The sequence below is a fragment of the Dendropsophus ebraccatus genome, chromosome 1, assembly GCF_027789765.1.
Source record: "Dendropsophus ebraccatus isolate aDenEbr1 chromosome 1, aDenEbr1.pat, whole genome shotgun sequence".
Classification (NCBI taxonomy): Eukaryota; Metazoa; Chordata; class Amphibia; order Anura; family Hylidae; genus Dendropsophus; species Dendropsophus ebraccatus.
Window position 1 is genome coordinate 8,721,601 of NC_091454.1, and position 17,883 is coordinate 8,739,483.

Consider the following 17,883-nt stretch of genomic DNA (forward strand, 5'->3'; position numbering starts at 1 on the left):
TCACTTATCTGACAGCTGGGAACATAGCAGAGTCTTGAGAAAGTTGGGTGACTACTCCAGATCTGTACTGGTAGCCATCACCCAGCCTTCCTGAATACAACTAAGTCCCGGCTGAATAGAAGCGAACAGACCTGAGGACGAAAAATAAAAACAGGTATGTAGCACCGCCATAGTGTTTCCAAGTCTATCTCTTAAAAGAGGGTTATCCAGGGTTGACAAAGATGTCTGCCTTCTTCCACAAACAGCGCCACGCTTCTCCTCAGGTTATGTGCAGTATTGCAGCTCAATTCCACTGAAGTGAATGGAGCTGAATTGTAATACCCCAAACAACCACAGGACAGGGGTGGCGTTGTATTTTCTCTAACCCCCTTTAAGACAGATACTGAATCAGGCGCCACTATAAAACAAACAAACAAAAAAAAAACCCTCTCAGGTATAAATGTGAAGGAATGTGAATATGTAAAATAACACCACTTAACGACATGACTTAAAGGGGTACGCCGGCAAAAAAATTTTTCTTTCAAACTGGTATCAGAAAGTTATATAAATTTGTCATTTACTTTTATTTAAAAAAATCTCCAGTCTTCCAGTACTTATCAGCTGCTGTATGTCCTGCAGGAAGTGGTGTATTCTCTCCAGTCTGACACAGTGCTCTCTGCTGCCACCTCTGTCCATGTCAGGAACTGTCCAGAGCAGGAGAGGTTTTCTATGGGAATTTGCTGCTGCTCTGGACAGTTCCTGACATGGACAGAGGTGGCAGCAGAGAGCACCGTGTCAGACTGGAGAGAATACACCACTTCCTGCAGGACATACAGCAGCTGATAGGTACTGGAAGTAAATTATAATTCCATATAACTTTCTTAAACCAGTTGATGTGAAAGGAAAATATTTTTTTGTTTGAGTCCCCCTTTAAAATCTGACTAATAAAGTAAGCTGAGGGGGAATGCTGCGACCTGACTGCTGTAGTCTCCAGGGCTGCTCAGGCCTTTACCCCGCAGCTTACTGGCACTGAGCAGGAGCAGCCATATTAGTAGTAGTGCCGTAGTAATCAGATTTCAGTGCGGTACACAGCTCAGGTTGGCGCCACTTCTGGGTGAACGGAGATTAGTATATAGCGGGAAGCCACCGCCTGCTTGCCTGTGGTTTCCTATAGACTCCGTCCCTGCAGCTGAGGCCACCGCCATAGCGTAATACTGAATTTCTGCCTTTCACGCAGTCCTAGGTAAACAAGTGTGATACTGCAGAGCGGCCCCTGGGGGGCGCCACCCAAGAGTGACAACTCCTAATACTGCCAGTCCAGGCTGAACCTGCGGGGTTTCCTTGGCTATAGCAGCAGGGGTGTCCTCTCCCCCAGCGACTGCTCCTTGCGGAAGAAGTCTCTGATGCGAGCCAGGCTGGCCAGGAGGCGATCCCTCAGGGGCGGCGTGTGATGGCTGGGGTCCAGGATGTTGGTGATCCGTCGCTCCCGGTCCCGTTTCCATATCACGTAGGGGGTGGGCGGGAATGGCGGCCGCTCCCGCTCCCTGTAGAGCTGGGTGATGATGCCGGTGACCACCAGGATGACCCAGACCGCGATGATGATGAAATCTGCGGAGATGGGAAGAGGTTATAGATATCTAAAATCTGTTAAAGGGGTAGGGCTGGGCGATATGGGCCTAAATCAATATCGCGGTTTATCGCACATGTAGCCGCGGTAACGATAATTTAACGATAATTATGACACGCCCCTTTTTTGCAAACCACACCCACTTTCCATGTCAAACTGGCGATATTTTGATTAGAAAAAGTAAAAAAAGAACTGAGCAGCAACCCATGGTTAGTCAATTATCATTATTACTATTTGTCATTATTAGGGGGTCTCAGCAGAGACCTGGATGTGTATATACAGGTATACAGCCTCTACATAATGTGTATACACAGGGGGTCATATAGGAATACATGTGTATAACTATATGGGGGGGGGGGGGGGGGGAGGGGGGATAGGTGCATATGACTATATGGGGGGGGGATGGATTGGGATGTATTACTATACAGGAGGTACATAGGGATAGAAGTGCATGACTATACGGGGGGGGCAGACAGGGGTGTATGACTATACAGGGGGGACGGACAGGGGTGTATGACTATACGGGGGGGCACACAGGGGTGCATGACTGTATGGGGAGGACAGGGGTGTATGACTGGACGGGAGGAGAGGGCGGAGAGGTGCGCGCACGGGGGGGGGGGGGGGGGGGGTGTCGCTTGGAGCAGACAGGGGCGGGCGGCATTGTCACCTGGGCCCTGTTGCTCCTCCAGCTCCCGCTCCGATACTGGCGTTCCTGCACATGACGTGCAGCGCTCGTGCCGGGCCGCTTGTGTGTGCGGGGGGCTCTGAGAGGACGGGTGCGGGGACATAAAAATACAAAAATACCACAATTACCGTCCTGGCTAAGTTGAAGTCGGTTAACCGACGCCAGTGACGGTATCGGTATTTTTGCGGTATACCGCCCAGCCCTATAAAGGGGTTATCCAGCGCTACAAAAACATGGCCGCTTTCTCCCAGAGACAGCACCACTCTTGTCTCCAGTTCAGGTGTGGTTTGCAATTAACCTCCATTCACTTCAATGGAACGAAGTTAAAAAACCTGCACCCAAACTGGAGACAAGAGTGGTGCTGTCTCTGGGAGAAAGCAGCCATGATTTTGTAGCGCTTGATAATCCCTTTAGAAAATCTGAGGGGGGTGACTCCGCTTACCGTTTTTCTGGAAGGGGACGCTGCTGTAGGCGGTGCTGAAGTCGCTGTTTAGCGCCCTCTTGAGGATGTTTAAGGTGATGTAGCTGAGGCTGGTGTACAGGTAGCTGTCAACGGCCAGGACCACCGCATAGGAGCCGACCAGGCTGCAGCTCAGGATGTTCAGCTACAGGTGAGAGAGGACGTGTTAGTTCTGAGGAGAGTCTGCGGGAGGGGGACGAAACTTCAGCGACAATCTAGGACTCACCAGGAATCAAGTTAAAGGGGAACTCCAGTGGAAAAAAAATATTTTTCAAATCAACTGGTATCAGAAAGTTATACAAATTTGTTAATTGTATTGAAAAATCTTCAGTCTTCCAGTACTTATCAGCTGCTGTATGTCCTGCATGAAGTGGTGTATTCTCTCCAGTCTGACACAGCGCTCTCTGCTGCCACCTCTGGCCATGTCAGGAACTGTCCAGAGCAGGAGAGGTTTTCTATGGGGATTTGCTGCTGCTCTGGACAGTTCCTGACATGGACAGAGGTGGCAGCAGAGAGCACTGTGTCAGACTGGAGAGAATACACCACTTCCTGCAGGACATACAGAAGCTGATAGGTACCGGCAGATGAGAGATTTTTTTTAATACAATCACCAAATTTGTATAACTTTCTGATACAAGTTGATTTGAAAGATTTTTTTCTTCCCCTTTAAAAGGGGTTGTCCAGCAGAATGTTTTTTCTTGCAAATCAACTGGTGTTAGAAAGTTATATAGATCTGTAATTTACTTCTATTAAAAAATCTCAACCCTTCCCATACTTATTAGCTGCTGTATGCTCTGCAGGAAATGTTTTATTTTTCAGTCTGACACAGTGCTCTCTGCTGACCTCTCTGGCCTAGACAGGAACTGTCCAGAGCAGGAGAGGTTTTCTAGGGGGATTCATAGAAAACCGAGACAAAGTTCCTGTCGCAGCCAGAGGTGTCAGCCTGAAAATAAAACATTTCCTGCAGGACATACAGCAGCTGATAAGTAGGGGAAAACTTGGCTATTTATAATAGAAGTAAATTACAAATCTACATAATTTTCTGACACCAGTTGATTTGAACGAAAAAGATTTTCGCTGGAGTCCCCCTTTAAGGCTGGAAGCTGGAGAAGTACATGGAAACATTCAGATTACCACAGAGCCAGCGCCCCCCCCCCCCCCCATCACAGGACATACAGGCAGGATACTCACTATTTTTGGCATGGGGAGTAGACACGCGGGGACCAGTAAGGCGATACAGGTGAACGTCAACCAGAATATGCTGTCATTCCGGAAGGTGGAGTAATCTCCTGCAGGATGGAGACAAGTCAAGGATAAGTTGTGTGTGTACTCTAATGGATCTGACTACGCAGGGTTGTCTGTAGTCTGTTACCATGGAGACACAATAAAATCTTCCTTGGTTTGCAGGAAGTAATACTGTACCTATTGGTGTGAAGAATACAATGGAAGCCACCAGGAACCCCAGCACTATCCCCACCAGCAGGACGCAGAGGTAAATGCAGCCGAATCTCCACCAGTAACCGACAAGCAAGAGCCCGCCGATAACTCCGGTCAAGGCGGTCAGCGACAGACGAGCTGCGGAGAGAGAGGAAGCCGATCAGTAAAAGGGTTCAATCCTGTGATTGGCAACCAGAGGGGGAGGAGCCTGTATGTGACCACATGACCTTTATAGCAGTCCCCCCAAAAAAACAATATGGCAGACGACGCAAACCATCAGACAGCTACTTGTGGGTGACTGTTACAGAGACCAAGGATGGGAAACTGTGTGTGAACAAGTGACTAGTCAGACAAGGGGGAGGAGCCTCTGTCTGACTAGTAACAGAAACGGCAACATCAAGGGAGTCGATATGGCGGACGTCAGAATAACTCTTACCGTCATGGTTGATATCGGTGACTTTCGTGAGGAGAATAAACATGAAAAACCCAAAGATGACGAAGCCCATGGAGAAGAAAACTGGAGAGAAAAACACACGGATCAGTAAGAAAAACGATGATGCTAACCGAAGTGTCCGAGGGGCCGGAGGACTCACCGATCTTCAGATGTCGATGTCCGAAGAAGCAGATGAAGAGGCCGAAGACAGCGCATAACGTGAAGAAAACCTTAGTGGACACTTTACCTATAATAATAAGATTATGATGTGAGTTAAGGACCTGCAGGGCTCCAGGTTCGGGCCTAGGCTGTAATGCTACCTCCTCACCTAGGGTGGCGCAGTTATCCATGGCTGCAGTGAAGCTGCAAGCGTACGTGTGGACCGGAACGTAGGCTGCGGCCGTGTTCAGGACAGGATCGCGGACGACCACGTTGTAGATGACTCCTTGTCCAGGGATGGAAGAGAAGGACATGGCGGTCCTGTCGCTGGAGGTCAGGGTGGCCAGCTGGGAACATGACAACCTCTAATATAACTAAATACTCTGAAATACTCTGTGCTGCTGGCAGGCGCGGCACTTCTCTCTCCCTTACCTTAATCCCGTTGGCGGTGATCTGCGGCACCGGTGACATCTTCTGCAGATGCGACAACAACGCCGAGTCATTGAGATCGTTCTCCGGCAGGAAGTATTGGTAGACGTCGTACTGAAGCCGCCACCGGGAGTCCGAGCCCGTCTGCACGTCGCAGGCCGGAGGAGTCGCCTCTCTAAGGGTTCACATCATATCACGATGGCTGACAACACTGGCACTACAAGCCCCAGCAGGCACCCACCCTGTGTTATCCATACCTGGCGTGGCCCAAGTTGGCGGGAGCAAACATGATGGCCGTCTCGTAGAGGTTGTACCGCAGATACACGTTGGGGTCGGTGTCCAGACTAAACTCCAGGTTACAGGCTCCGGGGATCGGGTCTGCGGAGAGGAAATGAAACCGTTAATATCTGCGCCTGGGAAAGCTGAGTGACAACCAATATGGCCGCCACCGCATCGCCTACATCGGCTGAGACCCAGCTTTCCTAGATACTGGATGGTACATGGTATAAGTATTCTTACCCCGATCTGTGTACGGGATGGTGACGGCCGATGCCAGGAGAGGATCCACGGACGAGGTCTCCAGGTACCAGGTGCACACAGTCTGATTGGTGCGGAGGACGGTCAGGAGCCCAGCGTCACTGCCAGTCTCAGAGTCCGTGATATTCGGGATCTGAGAGACAAGAAAGAGTCAGAGCGTAAGATGTATGTACAGAGTGCAGAATAGTGAGTGCAGCTCTGGAGTATAATACAGGATGTAACTCAGGATCAGTAATGTATGTACACAGTGACCTCACCAGCAGAATAGTGAGTGCAGCTCTGGAGTATAATACAGGATGTAACTCAGGATCAGTAATGTATGTACACAGTGACCCCACCAGCAGAATAGTGAGTGCAGCTCTGGAGTATAATACAGGATGTAACTCAGGATCAGTAATGTATGTACACAGTGACCCCACCAGCAGAATAGTGAGTGCAGCTCTGGAGTATAATACAGGATGTAACTCAGGATCAGTAATGTAATGTATGTACACAGTGACCCCACCAGCAGAATAGTGAGTGCAGCTCTGGGGTATAATACAGGATGTGACTCAGGATCAGTAATGTAATGTATGTACACAGTGACCCCACCAGCAGAATAGTGAGTGCAGCTCTGGAGTATAATACAAGATGTAACTCAGGATCAGTAATGTAATGTATGTACACAGTGACCCCACCAGCAGAATAGTGAGTGCAACTCTGGGCTATAATACAGGATGTAACTCAGGATCAGTAATGTAATGTATGTACACAGTGATCTCACCAGCAGAATAGTGAGTGCAGCTCTGGAGTATAATACAGGATGTAACTCAGGATCAGTAATGTATGTACACAGTGACCCCACCAGCAGAATAGTGAGTGCAGGTCTGGTTTATAATACAGGATGTAACTCAGGATCAGTAATGTAATGTATGTACACAGTGACCCCACCAGCAGAATAGTGAGTGCAGCTCTGGAGTATAATACAGGATCAGTAATGTATGTACACAGTGACCTCACCAGCAGAATAGTGAGTGCAGCTCTGGGGTATAATACAGGATGTAACTCAGGATCAGTAATGTAATGTATGTACACAGTGACCCCACCAGCAGAATAGTGAGTGCAGCTCTGGGGTATAATACAGGATGTAACTCAGGATCAGTAATGTATGTACACAGTGACCTCACCAGCAGAATAGTGAGTGCAGCTCTGGGGTATAATACAGGATGTAACTCAGGATCAGTAATGTATGTACACAGTGACCCCACCAGCAGAATAGTGAGTGCAGCTCTGGGGTATAATACAGGATGTAACTCAGGATCAGTAATGTATGTACACAGTGACCCCACCAGCAGAATAGTGAGTGCAGCTCTGGAGCATAATCCAGAATATGCTGGGTACTCACCTTGCTGTCGGACAGCGTCACGTTGGCATACTGACTGTGCACTTGGAATAGGATGAAGGAGATGTTGCTGGGAATGTTCTGCAGAATGAACTCTGTGGGGGAGGAACGATTCAGTCTCACCTCTGTAAACCTTCCCATGGAGACCTCAGTGAGTCCTGCAGAGATGGAAGGAACAACCATTAATACGGAGCAGTCGCTGGATTGTGTCCCCCAGGTTGAAGCCCCCTACTCTTCCCACAAACTTATCTCCATGGTCATGTGGTCATAAAGATAGTCACCCAGCTTTCTGCAGACCCTGAATGCCACATTTTGGCAATTTACTCACAATTCCACCATGAAATAATCAACGAGTGAATATAAAATCCAATCTGTGACTGATCGGCTGCTCCTCTATAGAACACATCCGGACTGAGATAACAGACAATCTATAGCTGATCCGTCCAGTAGATGGCGCCAGATCTCCATCTATATGTCACATTAGTCACAGTCACATGAGGGAGAAGCATCAGCCTCACGGCAAATCATATGGTAACATGTGCTCAGCGCTTCCTGACAACAACCGACCATAATACAACACAGGGGACTGGGATCCAAGCACATGTAATACCGAATAACCAGCCACAGGACTGTACATAGCAGCAGTATTATAGCAGTTATATTCCTGTATATAGGAGCAGTATTATAGTAGTTATATTCCTGTATATAGGAGCAGTATTATAGTAGTTATATTCCTGTATATAGGAGCAGTATTATAGTAGTTATATTCCTGTATATAGGAGCAGTATTATAGTAGTATATTCCTGTGTATAGGAGCAGTATTATAGTAGTTATATTCTTGTATAAAGGAGGGCAGTATTATAGTAGTTATATCCCTGTATATAGGGAGCAGTATTATAGTAGTTATATTCCTGTATATAGGAGCAGTATTATAGGAGTTATATTCTTGTATATAAGGAGCGGTATTATAGTAGTTATATTCCTGTATATAGGAGCAGTATTATAGTAGTTATATTCCTGTATATAGGAGCAGTATTATAGTAGTTATATCCCTGTATATAGAAGCAGTATTATAGTAGTTATATTCCTGTATATAGGGGCAGTATTATAGTAGTTATATCCCTGTATATAGGAGCAGTATTATAGTAGTTATATCCCTGTATATAGGAGCAGTATTATAGTAGTTATATTCCTGTATATAGGAGCAGTATTATAGTAGTTATATTCCTGTATATAGGGAGCAGTATTATAGTAGTTATATTCCTGTATATAGGGAGCAGTATTATAGTAGATATATTCTTGTATATAGGGGGCAGTATTATAGTAGTTATATTCCTGTATATAGGGGGCAGTATTATAGTAGTTATATTCTTGTATATAGGCGCAGTATTATAGTAGTTATATTCCTGTATATAGGAGTAGTATTATAGTAGTTATATTCCTGTATATAGGAGCAGTATTATAGTAGTTATATTCTTGTATATAGGGGGCAGTATTATAGTAGTTATATCCCTGTATATAGGGAGCAGTATTATAGTAGTATATACCTGTATATAGGAGCAGTATTATAGTAGTTATATTCCTGTATATAGGAGCAGTATTATAGTAGTTATATTCCTGTATATAGGAGCAGTATTATAGTAGTATATTCCTGTATATAGGAGCAGTATTATAGTAGTTATATCCCTGTATATAGGAGCAGTATTATAGTAGTTATATCCCTGTATATAGGAGCAGTATTATAGTAGTTATATCCCTGTATATAGGAGCAGTATTATAGTAGTTATATTCCTGTATATAGGGAGCAGTATTATAGTAGTATATTCCTGTATATAGGAGCAGTATTATAGTAGTTATATTCCTGTATATAGGAGCAGTATTATAGTAGTTATATTCCTGTATATAGGGAGCAGTATTATAGTATATTCCTGTATATAGGAGAAGTATTATAGTAGTTATATTCCTGTATATAGGGAGCAGTATTATAGAAGTTATATCCCTGTATATAGGAGCAGTATTATAGTAGTTATATTCTTGTATATAGGGGGCAGTATTATAGTAGTTATATTCCTGTATATAGGAGCAGTATTATAGTAGTTATATTCCTGTATATAGGAGCAGTATTATAGTAGTATATCCCTGTATATAGGAGCAGTATTATAGTAGTTACATTATTAATCCCTCGCTGCACATCTCGGGGTCACAGTCTCTTATAACTTATGTTCTGTACCATCCTGAACGTTTGACTTTTCCTGGGTAAAGAGAGGACCGATTTCCAGGAATCCCCGGAGCCCACAGCGTTGCTGACAGGAGGGAAGCAGTAACCAGATGTTTGTGAAGCCGCAGATCCTCTTATAAGGGGAAGTTATGGGGCTGCGGCTATTCTGTTACTCTTCGTACTCGCCACCAAATCGCTCCAATGATTCATCTTTACTTGGTAATAGGAATCACCAGGGAAATCCTTACAGGGCTCTATATCTGCCTATAGGTAGAATCTGACTACATCTGAGGGTCTGTTACAGTTGTATCCAGTGAATACAATCCTATGTGAGGTTAACAGCCTGGACCGATACATTGTACCAAAGCATCAGAACAAGCTAGTCCTGTGCTGCTATAGTGCACGGCTCACTGGATACACTGTAGCAAACCCTCAGCTGTTAGGAGTTTGGGGTCTATAGTGAAGTATCTGGGTCACACAGAGAGGCGGCCATGACACATGAACCGACGGACGTCGATGCTCGGAGATCAATGGGCGGACGGAGGGGGGAGACGTCCCTCACAGGTCGACACCAGGACGCAGCACAACACATGACCGAGCTTGTGATCGGCCGTAACACGCGTGTAATAGAGGAAGACAATGATGCTCTATGGAGGAGAGTGGGAAGAGGCTAATCTAATAGATGAAGATCCCCTCCCCCACCCAGTGTCAGCATCTCCACCATGTAGGCTACTAAGCCAAGCTGGCCCGAGAGATAGAGGAGAGTCCGCCCCTCCACCCATAATATATCACACCGCCCCGCACCCCCCCACAATATATCACAGTGCCCCGCACCCCCCCACAATATATCACACCGCCCCGCACCCCCCCACAATATATCACACCGCCCCGCACCCCCCCACAATATATCACACCGCCTCGCAACCCCCCATAATATATCACACTGCCTCGCACCCCCCCACAATATATCACACCGCCCCTCCACCCATAATATATCACACTGCCTCGCACCCCCCCACAATATATCACACCGCCCCGCACCCCCCCATAATATATCACACCGCCCCGCACCCCCCAATAATATATCGCACCGCACCCCCCCCCATAATATATCGCCCCGCACCCCCCCCATAATATATCACACCGCCCCGCACCCCCCCACAATATATCACACCGCCCTGCACCCGCCCATAATATATCACACCACCCTGCACTCCACCCATAATATATCACACCGCCCCACACCCCCCATAATATATCAATATATCACACCCCCCCCACAATATATCACACCGCCCGCACCCCCCACAATATATCACACCGCCCCGCACCCCCCACAATATATCACACCGCCCCGCACCCGCCCATAATATATCACACCACCCTGCACTCCACCCATAATATATCACACCGCCCTGCACCCCCCCCACAATATATCACACCGCCCCGCACCCCCCCACAATATATCACACCGCCCTGCACACGCCCATAATATATCACACCTCCCCGCACCCCCCCACAATATATCACACCGCCCCGCACCCCCCCACAATATATCACACCACCCTGCACTCCACCCATAATATATCACACCGCCCTGCACCCCCCCCACAATATATCACACCGCCCCGCACCCCCCCACAATATATCACACCGCCCCGCACCCCCCCCATAATATATCACACCACCCTGCACTCCACCCATAATATATCACACCACCCTGCACCCCCCCCCACAATATATCACACCGCCCCGCACCCCCCCACAATATATCACACCGCCCCGCACCCCCCCATAATATATCACACCTCCCCGCACCCCCCCACAATATATCACACCGCCCCGCACCCCCCCACAATATATCACACCACCCCACACCCCCCATAATATATCAATATATCACACCGCCCCACCCCCCCCCCCATAATATATCACACCGCCCCTCCACCCATAATATATCACACCGCCCCGCACCCCCCCCCATAATATATCACACTGCCCCGCACCCCCCCATAATATACCACACCGCCCCTCCACCCATAATATATCACACCGCCCCGCACCCCCCAATAATATATCACACCGCCCCGCACCCCCCCATAAAATATCACACCGCCCCACACCCCCCATAATATATCACACCCCTCATGACACCGCTTCCGTGCAGAACTGCCCGGGTAAATCTGCAGTGTAATGCCGTGTTCACACATTGTTCAGGATGACACTGTGACACTTTGCAGCGATACAAGGTGTGAGGATAGCGGAACCGTATACAGACACCTCCTCCCCGTATATATCAGGGACAGAGAGCAGCGGAGGAGGATGTAGCCGCAGTGTTATATAAGGACAGGAAATACACTGAGGTACATAACCATCTCTATGAAGTAACAACAAACTGCGGGAAGAGACCCGGGGGTCCCATCTGCCATCAGGGGGCGCCACACAGAGGACAGAGATCACAATGATGTCTATAGGGGCCTGGACAACGTATATGGCTGAAACTGGGCGACCCACAGTATGAGAGGGGCTGCCCCCCACATCCAGATACATAACCCCTCCCCCATCCTGTAACTACACCGAATATATGGGAGAGTTCACCAGCACTACTCCTTAGTGTGGCGTGGGAGGGCAGTCGGTGGTGCTGGGGACTATTAACCAATACACATAGGGGGTGCTCCTTTCTAATGCACGTATGAATGCCGTAGTACAATTGTGAGTAGAAGAAAAGATAAGGGCACTCACCCGTTTGCAGTGTGTAAACTTCCAGCTTTATTTCATGGTGCGGTAAAACATCCGATTACGCACTAGGTCATGACATAGCTGCATGCGGTATGGCGTCTGCTCTGACCTAGTGCGGGATCGGATGTTTTACCGCACCATGAAATAAAGCTGGAAGTTTACACACTGCAAACGGTGAGTGCCCTTATCTTTTCTTCTACTCACAATTGTACACTGATTTACCTGTATATAGATAGATAGATAGATAGATAATAGATAGGAGATAGATAGATAGATAGGAGATAGATAGATAGGAGATAGATAGATAGATAGGAGATAGATAGATAGTAGATAGATAGATAGGAGATAGATAGATAGATAGATAGATAGATAGATAGATAGATAGGAGATAGATAGATAGATAGATAGGAGATAGATAGATAGGAGATAGATAGATAGGAGATAGATAGATAGGAGATAGATAGATAGGAGATAGATAGATAGGAGATAGATAGATAGGAGATAGATAGATAGGAGATAGATAGATAGGAGATAGATAGATAGGAGATAGATAGATAGGAGATAGATAGATAGGAGATAGATAGATAGGAGATAGATAGATAGGAGATAGATAGATAGGAGATAGATAGATAGGAGATAGATAGATAGGAGATAGATAGATAGGAGATAGATAGATAGGAGATAGATAGATAGGAGATAGATAGATAGGAGATAGATAGATAGGAGATAGATAGATAGGAGATAGATAGGAGATAGATAGGAGATAGATAGGAGATAGATAGATAGATAGATAGGAGATAGATAGATAGATAGATAGATAGATAGATAGATAGGAGATAGATAGGAGATAGATAGGAGATAGATAGGAGATAGATAGGAGATAGATAGGAGATAGATAGGAGATAGATAGGAGATAGATAGGAGATAGATAGATAGGAGATAGATAGATAGATAGGAGATAGATAGATAGATAGGAGATAGATAGGAGATAGATAGATAGATAGATGTAGAGGCAGGAGAGGGTTAACGACTGGGAAATCCTCAGCAGTCGGGGAGAAGGAAGATGACATAAAAAGAGGAAGGAGGAGAAGGAATTTCTTGTGTAACTCATTAGGTAAGACCCCCGGGCTGTGCTAACACTTATCATATGGGGGGGGGGGGAGGAAAGAGATACATCAGATATACAAGTTATGTTACTTATTTCTGTGGTGACTTTTTCCACAGAGATTACAAAGTTCTACCAGACTATTTCAAAGCCGCAGATCCCTATATACACACACACACACACACACACACACACACACACACACGGGGGACGCAGATCCCTATACACACACACACACACGGGGGGCGCAGATCCCTATACACACACACACACGGGGGGCGCAGATCCCTATACACACACACACGGGGGGCGCAGATCCCTATATACACACACGGGGGGCGCAGATCCCTATACACACACACACACACACACACGGGGGGCGCAGATCCCTATACACACACACACACGGGGGGCGCAGATCCCTATACACACACACACGGGGGGCGCAGATCCCTATACACACACACACACACACACACGGGGGGCGCAGATCCCTATACACACACACACACGGGGGGCGCAGATCCCTATACACACACACACGGGGGGCGCAGATCCCTATATACACACACGGGGGGCGCAGATCCCTATACACACACACACACACGGGGCGCGCAGATCCCTATATACACACACGGGGGGCGCAGATCCCTATACACACACACACACGGGGGGCGCAGATCCCTATACACACACGGGGCGCGCAGATCCCTATATACACACACGGGGGGCGCAGATCCCTATACACACACGGGGGGCGCAGATCCCTATACACACACACACACACGGGGGGCGCAGATCCCTATACACACACACACACACACACACACGGGGGGCGCAGATCCCTATACACACACGGGGGGCGCAGATCCCTATACACACACACACACACACGGGGGGCGCAGATCCCTATACACACACACACACACACGGGGGGCGCAGATCCCTATACACACACACACACACGGGGGGCGCAGATCCCTATACACACACACACACACACACACACACACGGGGGGCGCAGATCCCTATACACACACACACACGGGGGGCGCAGATCCCTATACACACACACGGGGGGCGCAGATCCCTATACACACACACGGGGGGCGCAGATCCCTATACACACACACGGGGGGCGCAGATCCCTATATACACACACGGGGGGCGCAGATCCCTATACACACACACACACACGGGGGGCGCAGATCCCTATACACACACGGGGGGCGCAGATCCCTATACACACACACACACACACGGGGGGCGCAGATCCCTATACACACACGGGGGGCGCAGATCCCTATACACACACACACACACACACGGGGGGCGCAGATCCCTATACACACACGGGGGGCGCAGATCCCTATACACACACACACACACGGGGGGCGCAGATCCCTATACACACACACACACACACACACACACGGGGGGCGCAGATCCCTATACACACACACACACACACACACACACACGGGGGGCGCAGATCCCTATACACACACACGGGGGGCGCAGATCCCTATACACACACACGGGGGGCGCAGATCCCTATACACACACACGGGGGGCGCAGATCCCTATACACACACACGGGGGGCGCAGATCCCTATACACACACACGGGGGGCGCAGATCCCTATACACACACACGGGGGGCGCAGATCCCTATACACACACACGGGGGGCGCAGATCCCTATACACACACACCGGGGGCGCAGATCCCTATATACACACACGCCGGTGGAGGAGGAAGAGGATAACGCCACGGCCGGTGGAGGAGGAGGAGGATAACGCCACGGCCGGTGGAGGAGGAGGAGGATAACGCTACGGCCGGTGGAGGAGGAGGAGGATAACGCTACGGCCGGTGGAGGAGGAGGAGGATAACGCTACGGCCGGTGGAGGAGGAGGAGGATAACGCTACGGCCGGTGGAGGAGGAGGAGGATAACGCTACGGCCGGTGGAGGAGGAGGAGGATAACGCTACGGCCGGTGGAGGAGGAGGAGGATAACGCTACGGCCGGTGGAGGAGGAGGAGGATAACGCTACGGCCGGTGGAGGAGGAGGAGGATAACGCCACGGCCGGTGGAGGAGGAGGATAACGCCACGGCCGGTGGAGGAGGAGGATAACGCCACGGCCGGTGGAGGAGGATAACGCCACGGCCGGTGGAGGAGGATAACGCCACGGCCGGTGGAGGAGGATAACGCCACGGCCGGTGGAGGAGGATAACGCCACGGCCGGTGGAGGAGGATAACGCTACGAGCCGATGGAGGAGGAGGATAAGGGTATGTTCATATCTCGTTTTTAGCCGCACGTCAGAAGTCAGTGAAAAAAGGATGCTGCTGTGCAGCCCGACGGCTACATGACGGCCATATTGACTTTAATGAGCAGGACAGAGTCATTATGTGATTGTGTTCTGCTCATTTGCGGGACGTACACAGCTTTTGTGCAGGACTCCAAAGCGTAGTCGACCACGCTTTGGAGTCCTGCACAAAAGCCATGTACGTCCCGCAAATGAGCAGAACACAATCACATAATGACTCTGTCCTGCTCATTAAAGTCAATGTGGCCGTCATGTAGCCGTCGGCCGCGATGTGAACATACCCTAACACTACGGCCGGTGGAGGAGGAGGAGGATAACGCTACGGCCGGTGGAGGAGGAGGAGGATAACGCTACGGCCGGTGGAGGAGGAGGAGGATAACGCTACGGCCGGTGGAGGAGGAGGAGGATAACGCCACGGCCGGTGGAGGAGGAGGAGGATAACGCCACGGCCGGTGGAGGAGGAGGAGGATAACGCCACGGCCGGAGGAGGAGGATAACACTACAGCCGGTGGAGGAGGATAACGCCACGGCCGGAGGAGGAGGAGGATGATAACGCCACGGCCGGAGGAGGAGGATGATGATAACACTACAGCCGGTGGAGGAGGAGGAGGATAACACTACAGCCGGTGGAGGAGGAGGAGGATAACACTACAGCCGGTGGAGGAGGATAACACTACAGCCGGTGGAGGAGGATAACACTACAGCCGGTGGAGGAGGATAACACTACAGCCGGTGGAGGAGGATAACACTACAGCCGGTGGAGGAGGATAACACTACGGCCGGTGGAGGAGGATAACACTACAGCCGGTGGAGGAGGATAACACTACAGCCGGTGGAGGAGGATAACACTACGGCCGGTGGAGGAGGATAACACTACAGCCGGTGGAGGAGGATAACACTACAGCCGGTGGAGGAGGATAACACTACAGCCGGTGGAGGAGGATAACACTACAGCCGGTGGAGGAGGATAACACTACAGCCGGTGGAGGAGGATAACACTACGGCCGGTGGAGGAGGATAACGCTACGGCCGGTGGAGGAGGAGGAGGATAACACTATCTCCGGGTCTCTAGGTGGAGGGAATCCCTGTGCACCATTGTTACTTCCATCTTGGTGGTTACAGTCCGGGTTTGTCTCCTCTCTGCCCCAGTGCAGGGTCCATACAGACATGGAGAGAGGTATGTAGTGTCCCCTGACCACAGCCCATATACACGGACACTATAGACACACAGTCACACACAGCGCTGCTCTCACCTGCGGTACCGGAGCTGTGCACTCCCAACAGAAGCAGCGGGACGATCAGCCCCCAGCCCGGCATCTTCCCGTCCTGTCTGGCTGCTCACCGCCTCACATCACCCGGAGCACAGCCACCAGCCCGCCCCGAACACTCCGCACTTCCTGCCCGGCCCCTAGACAACACTAAAGACAGCGCGAACCTCACTTCCGGCCCGTGGAACGCACCGACCACACACCACTTCCGGTGCGATAAGCGCGCCGATTGTACAGTCCGTGATAATAACTTATATGAATAGCGTCAGGGGTGACGTATGAAATGATCAAGCAACCAATCAAATAGTCGCTTTCGTTTTCTATCTCTGCAGCTTGGTAACGTAAACCTGATATCTAATTGGTTGTCTGCAGCAGCCAATCAGATTGCAGCTTCAATGTTTCTTGTGCAGCTGGGAAACTGAAAGCTGCAATTTGATTGGTTGTTTTTCTCTCATTGAACTGTGAATGGTTGCTATGGGAACCTTCTGCTTGTATTGCCCAACTATTATATTGTCTTATAGTTATACTCTCCGTTGCCCGTAACAACAGATAATTTGTAATATGGCTGTGGTAAAATGAAAGCTGAGCTGTGATTGGTTGCTATGGGCAACGAGGATGATCTTTTGTCATAAATAACCCCCTATGTCCTTATGTTTTGGTCGTAGCTGTGACTTTGACGACTGGTCAGAGCTGAGGGTTTGTTACAGTTATATATAACTATTACCAGGTATTGGGGCGGTGCAGATAGTGTCGCCTCCATCCCTGTGCACCAGTCGGGTGTGGTCGCGTCCTTTGCTCCCCGGTTGTATATTTTATCTACAGCCAAAGTCTCAGATATATAACAGATAATCAACAGGGACATCTAGTGGTCAGCTATGGAGTTGCATGCTCTCTGCATTAATAAAGGGCTATTCCCATAACAGAAGATAGTTTTTAATTAAAGGGGTTGTCCAGGCTTAGAAAAACATGGCCGCTTTCTTCCAAAAATAGCGCCACTCTTGTCCTTAGTTTGGGTGTGGGGCTTTGCAGTTCAGTTCCATTGAAGTGAATGGAGCTGTATTGCAGTTCATCACACAGCCTGAGGACAGGGGGTGGCGCTG

The 17,883-nt window shown here is 49.1% G+C and overlaps 1 protein-coding gene across 1 annotated transcript; it reads right to left on the reverse strand.

The window, feature by feature from the left end:
• Positions 1 to 722: 722 nt before the first annotated feature.
• On the reverse strand, positions 723 to 17,010 carry TM7SF3 (transmembrane 7 superfamily member 3). Its single transcript, XM_069966116.1, has 12 exons — positions 16,769 to 17,010; positions 7,131 to 7,285; positions 5,729 to 5,879; positions 5,467 to 5,587; positions 5,213 to 5,384; positions 4,950 to 5,127; positions 4,782 to 4,868; positions 4,625 to 4,705; positions 4,174 to 4,326; positions 3,943 to 4,040; positions 2,734 to 2,896; positions 723 to 1,587 (listed from the first exon to the last, which is right to left on the reverse strand). Exons 1-12 carry the CDS (start codon positions 16,830 to 16,832, stop codon positions 1,325 to 1,327), a joined length of 1,686 nt encoding a protein of 561 aa, XP_069822217.1. The 5' UTR covers positions 16,833 to 17,010; the 3' UTR covers positions 723 to 1,324.
• Positions 17,011 to 17,883: the final 873 nt, after the last annotated feature.

What these genes read in the sequence shown, in the direction of transcription:
- TM7SF3 (XM_069966116.1), bottom strand. Translation starts at nt 16,832, where the DNA reads ATGCCGGGCTGGGGGCTGATCGTCCCGCTGCTTCTGTTGGGAGTGCAC. An exon ending in GCACAGCTCCGGTACCGCAG is followed by an intron (nt 7,286 to 16,768) that starts GTGAGAGCAGCG and finishes CCATCTCTGCAG; the next exon opens with GACTCACTGAGGTCTCCATG. An exon ending in GGATAACTGCGCCACCCTAG is followed by an intron (nt 4,869 to 4,949) that starts GTGAGGAGGTAG and finishes TTATTATTATAG; the next exon opens with GTAAAGTGTCCACTAAGGTT.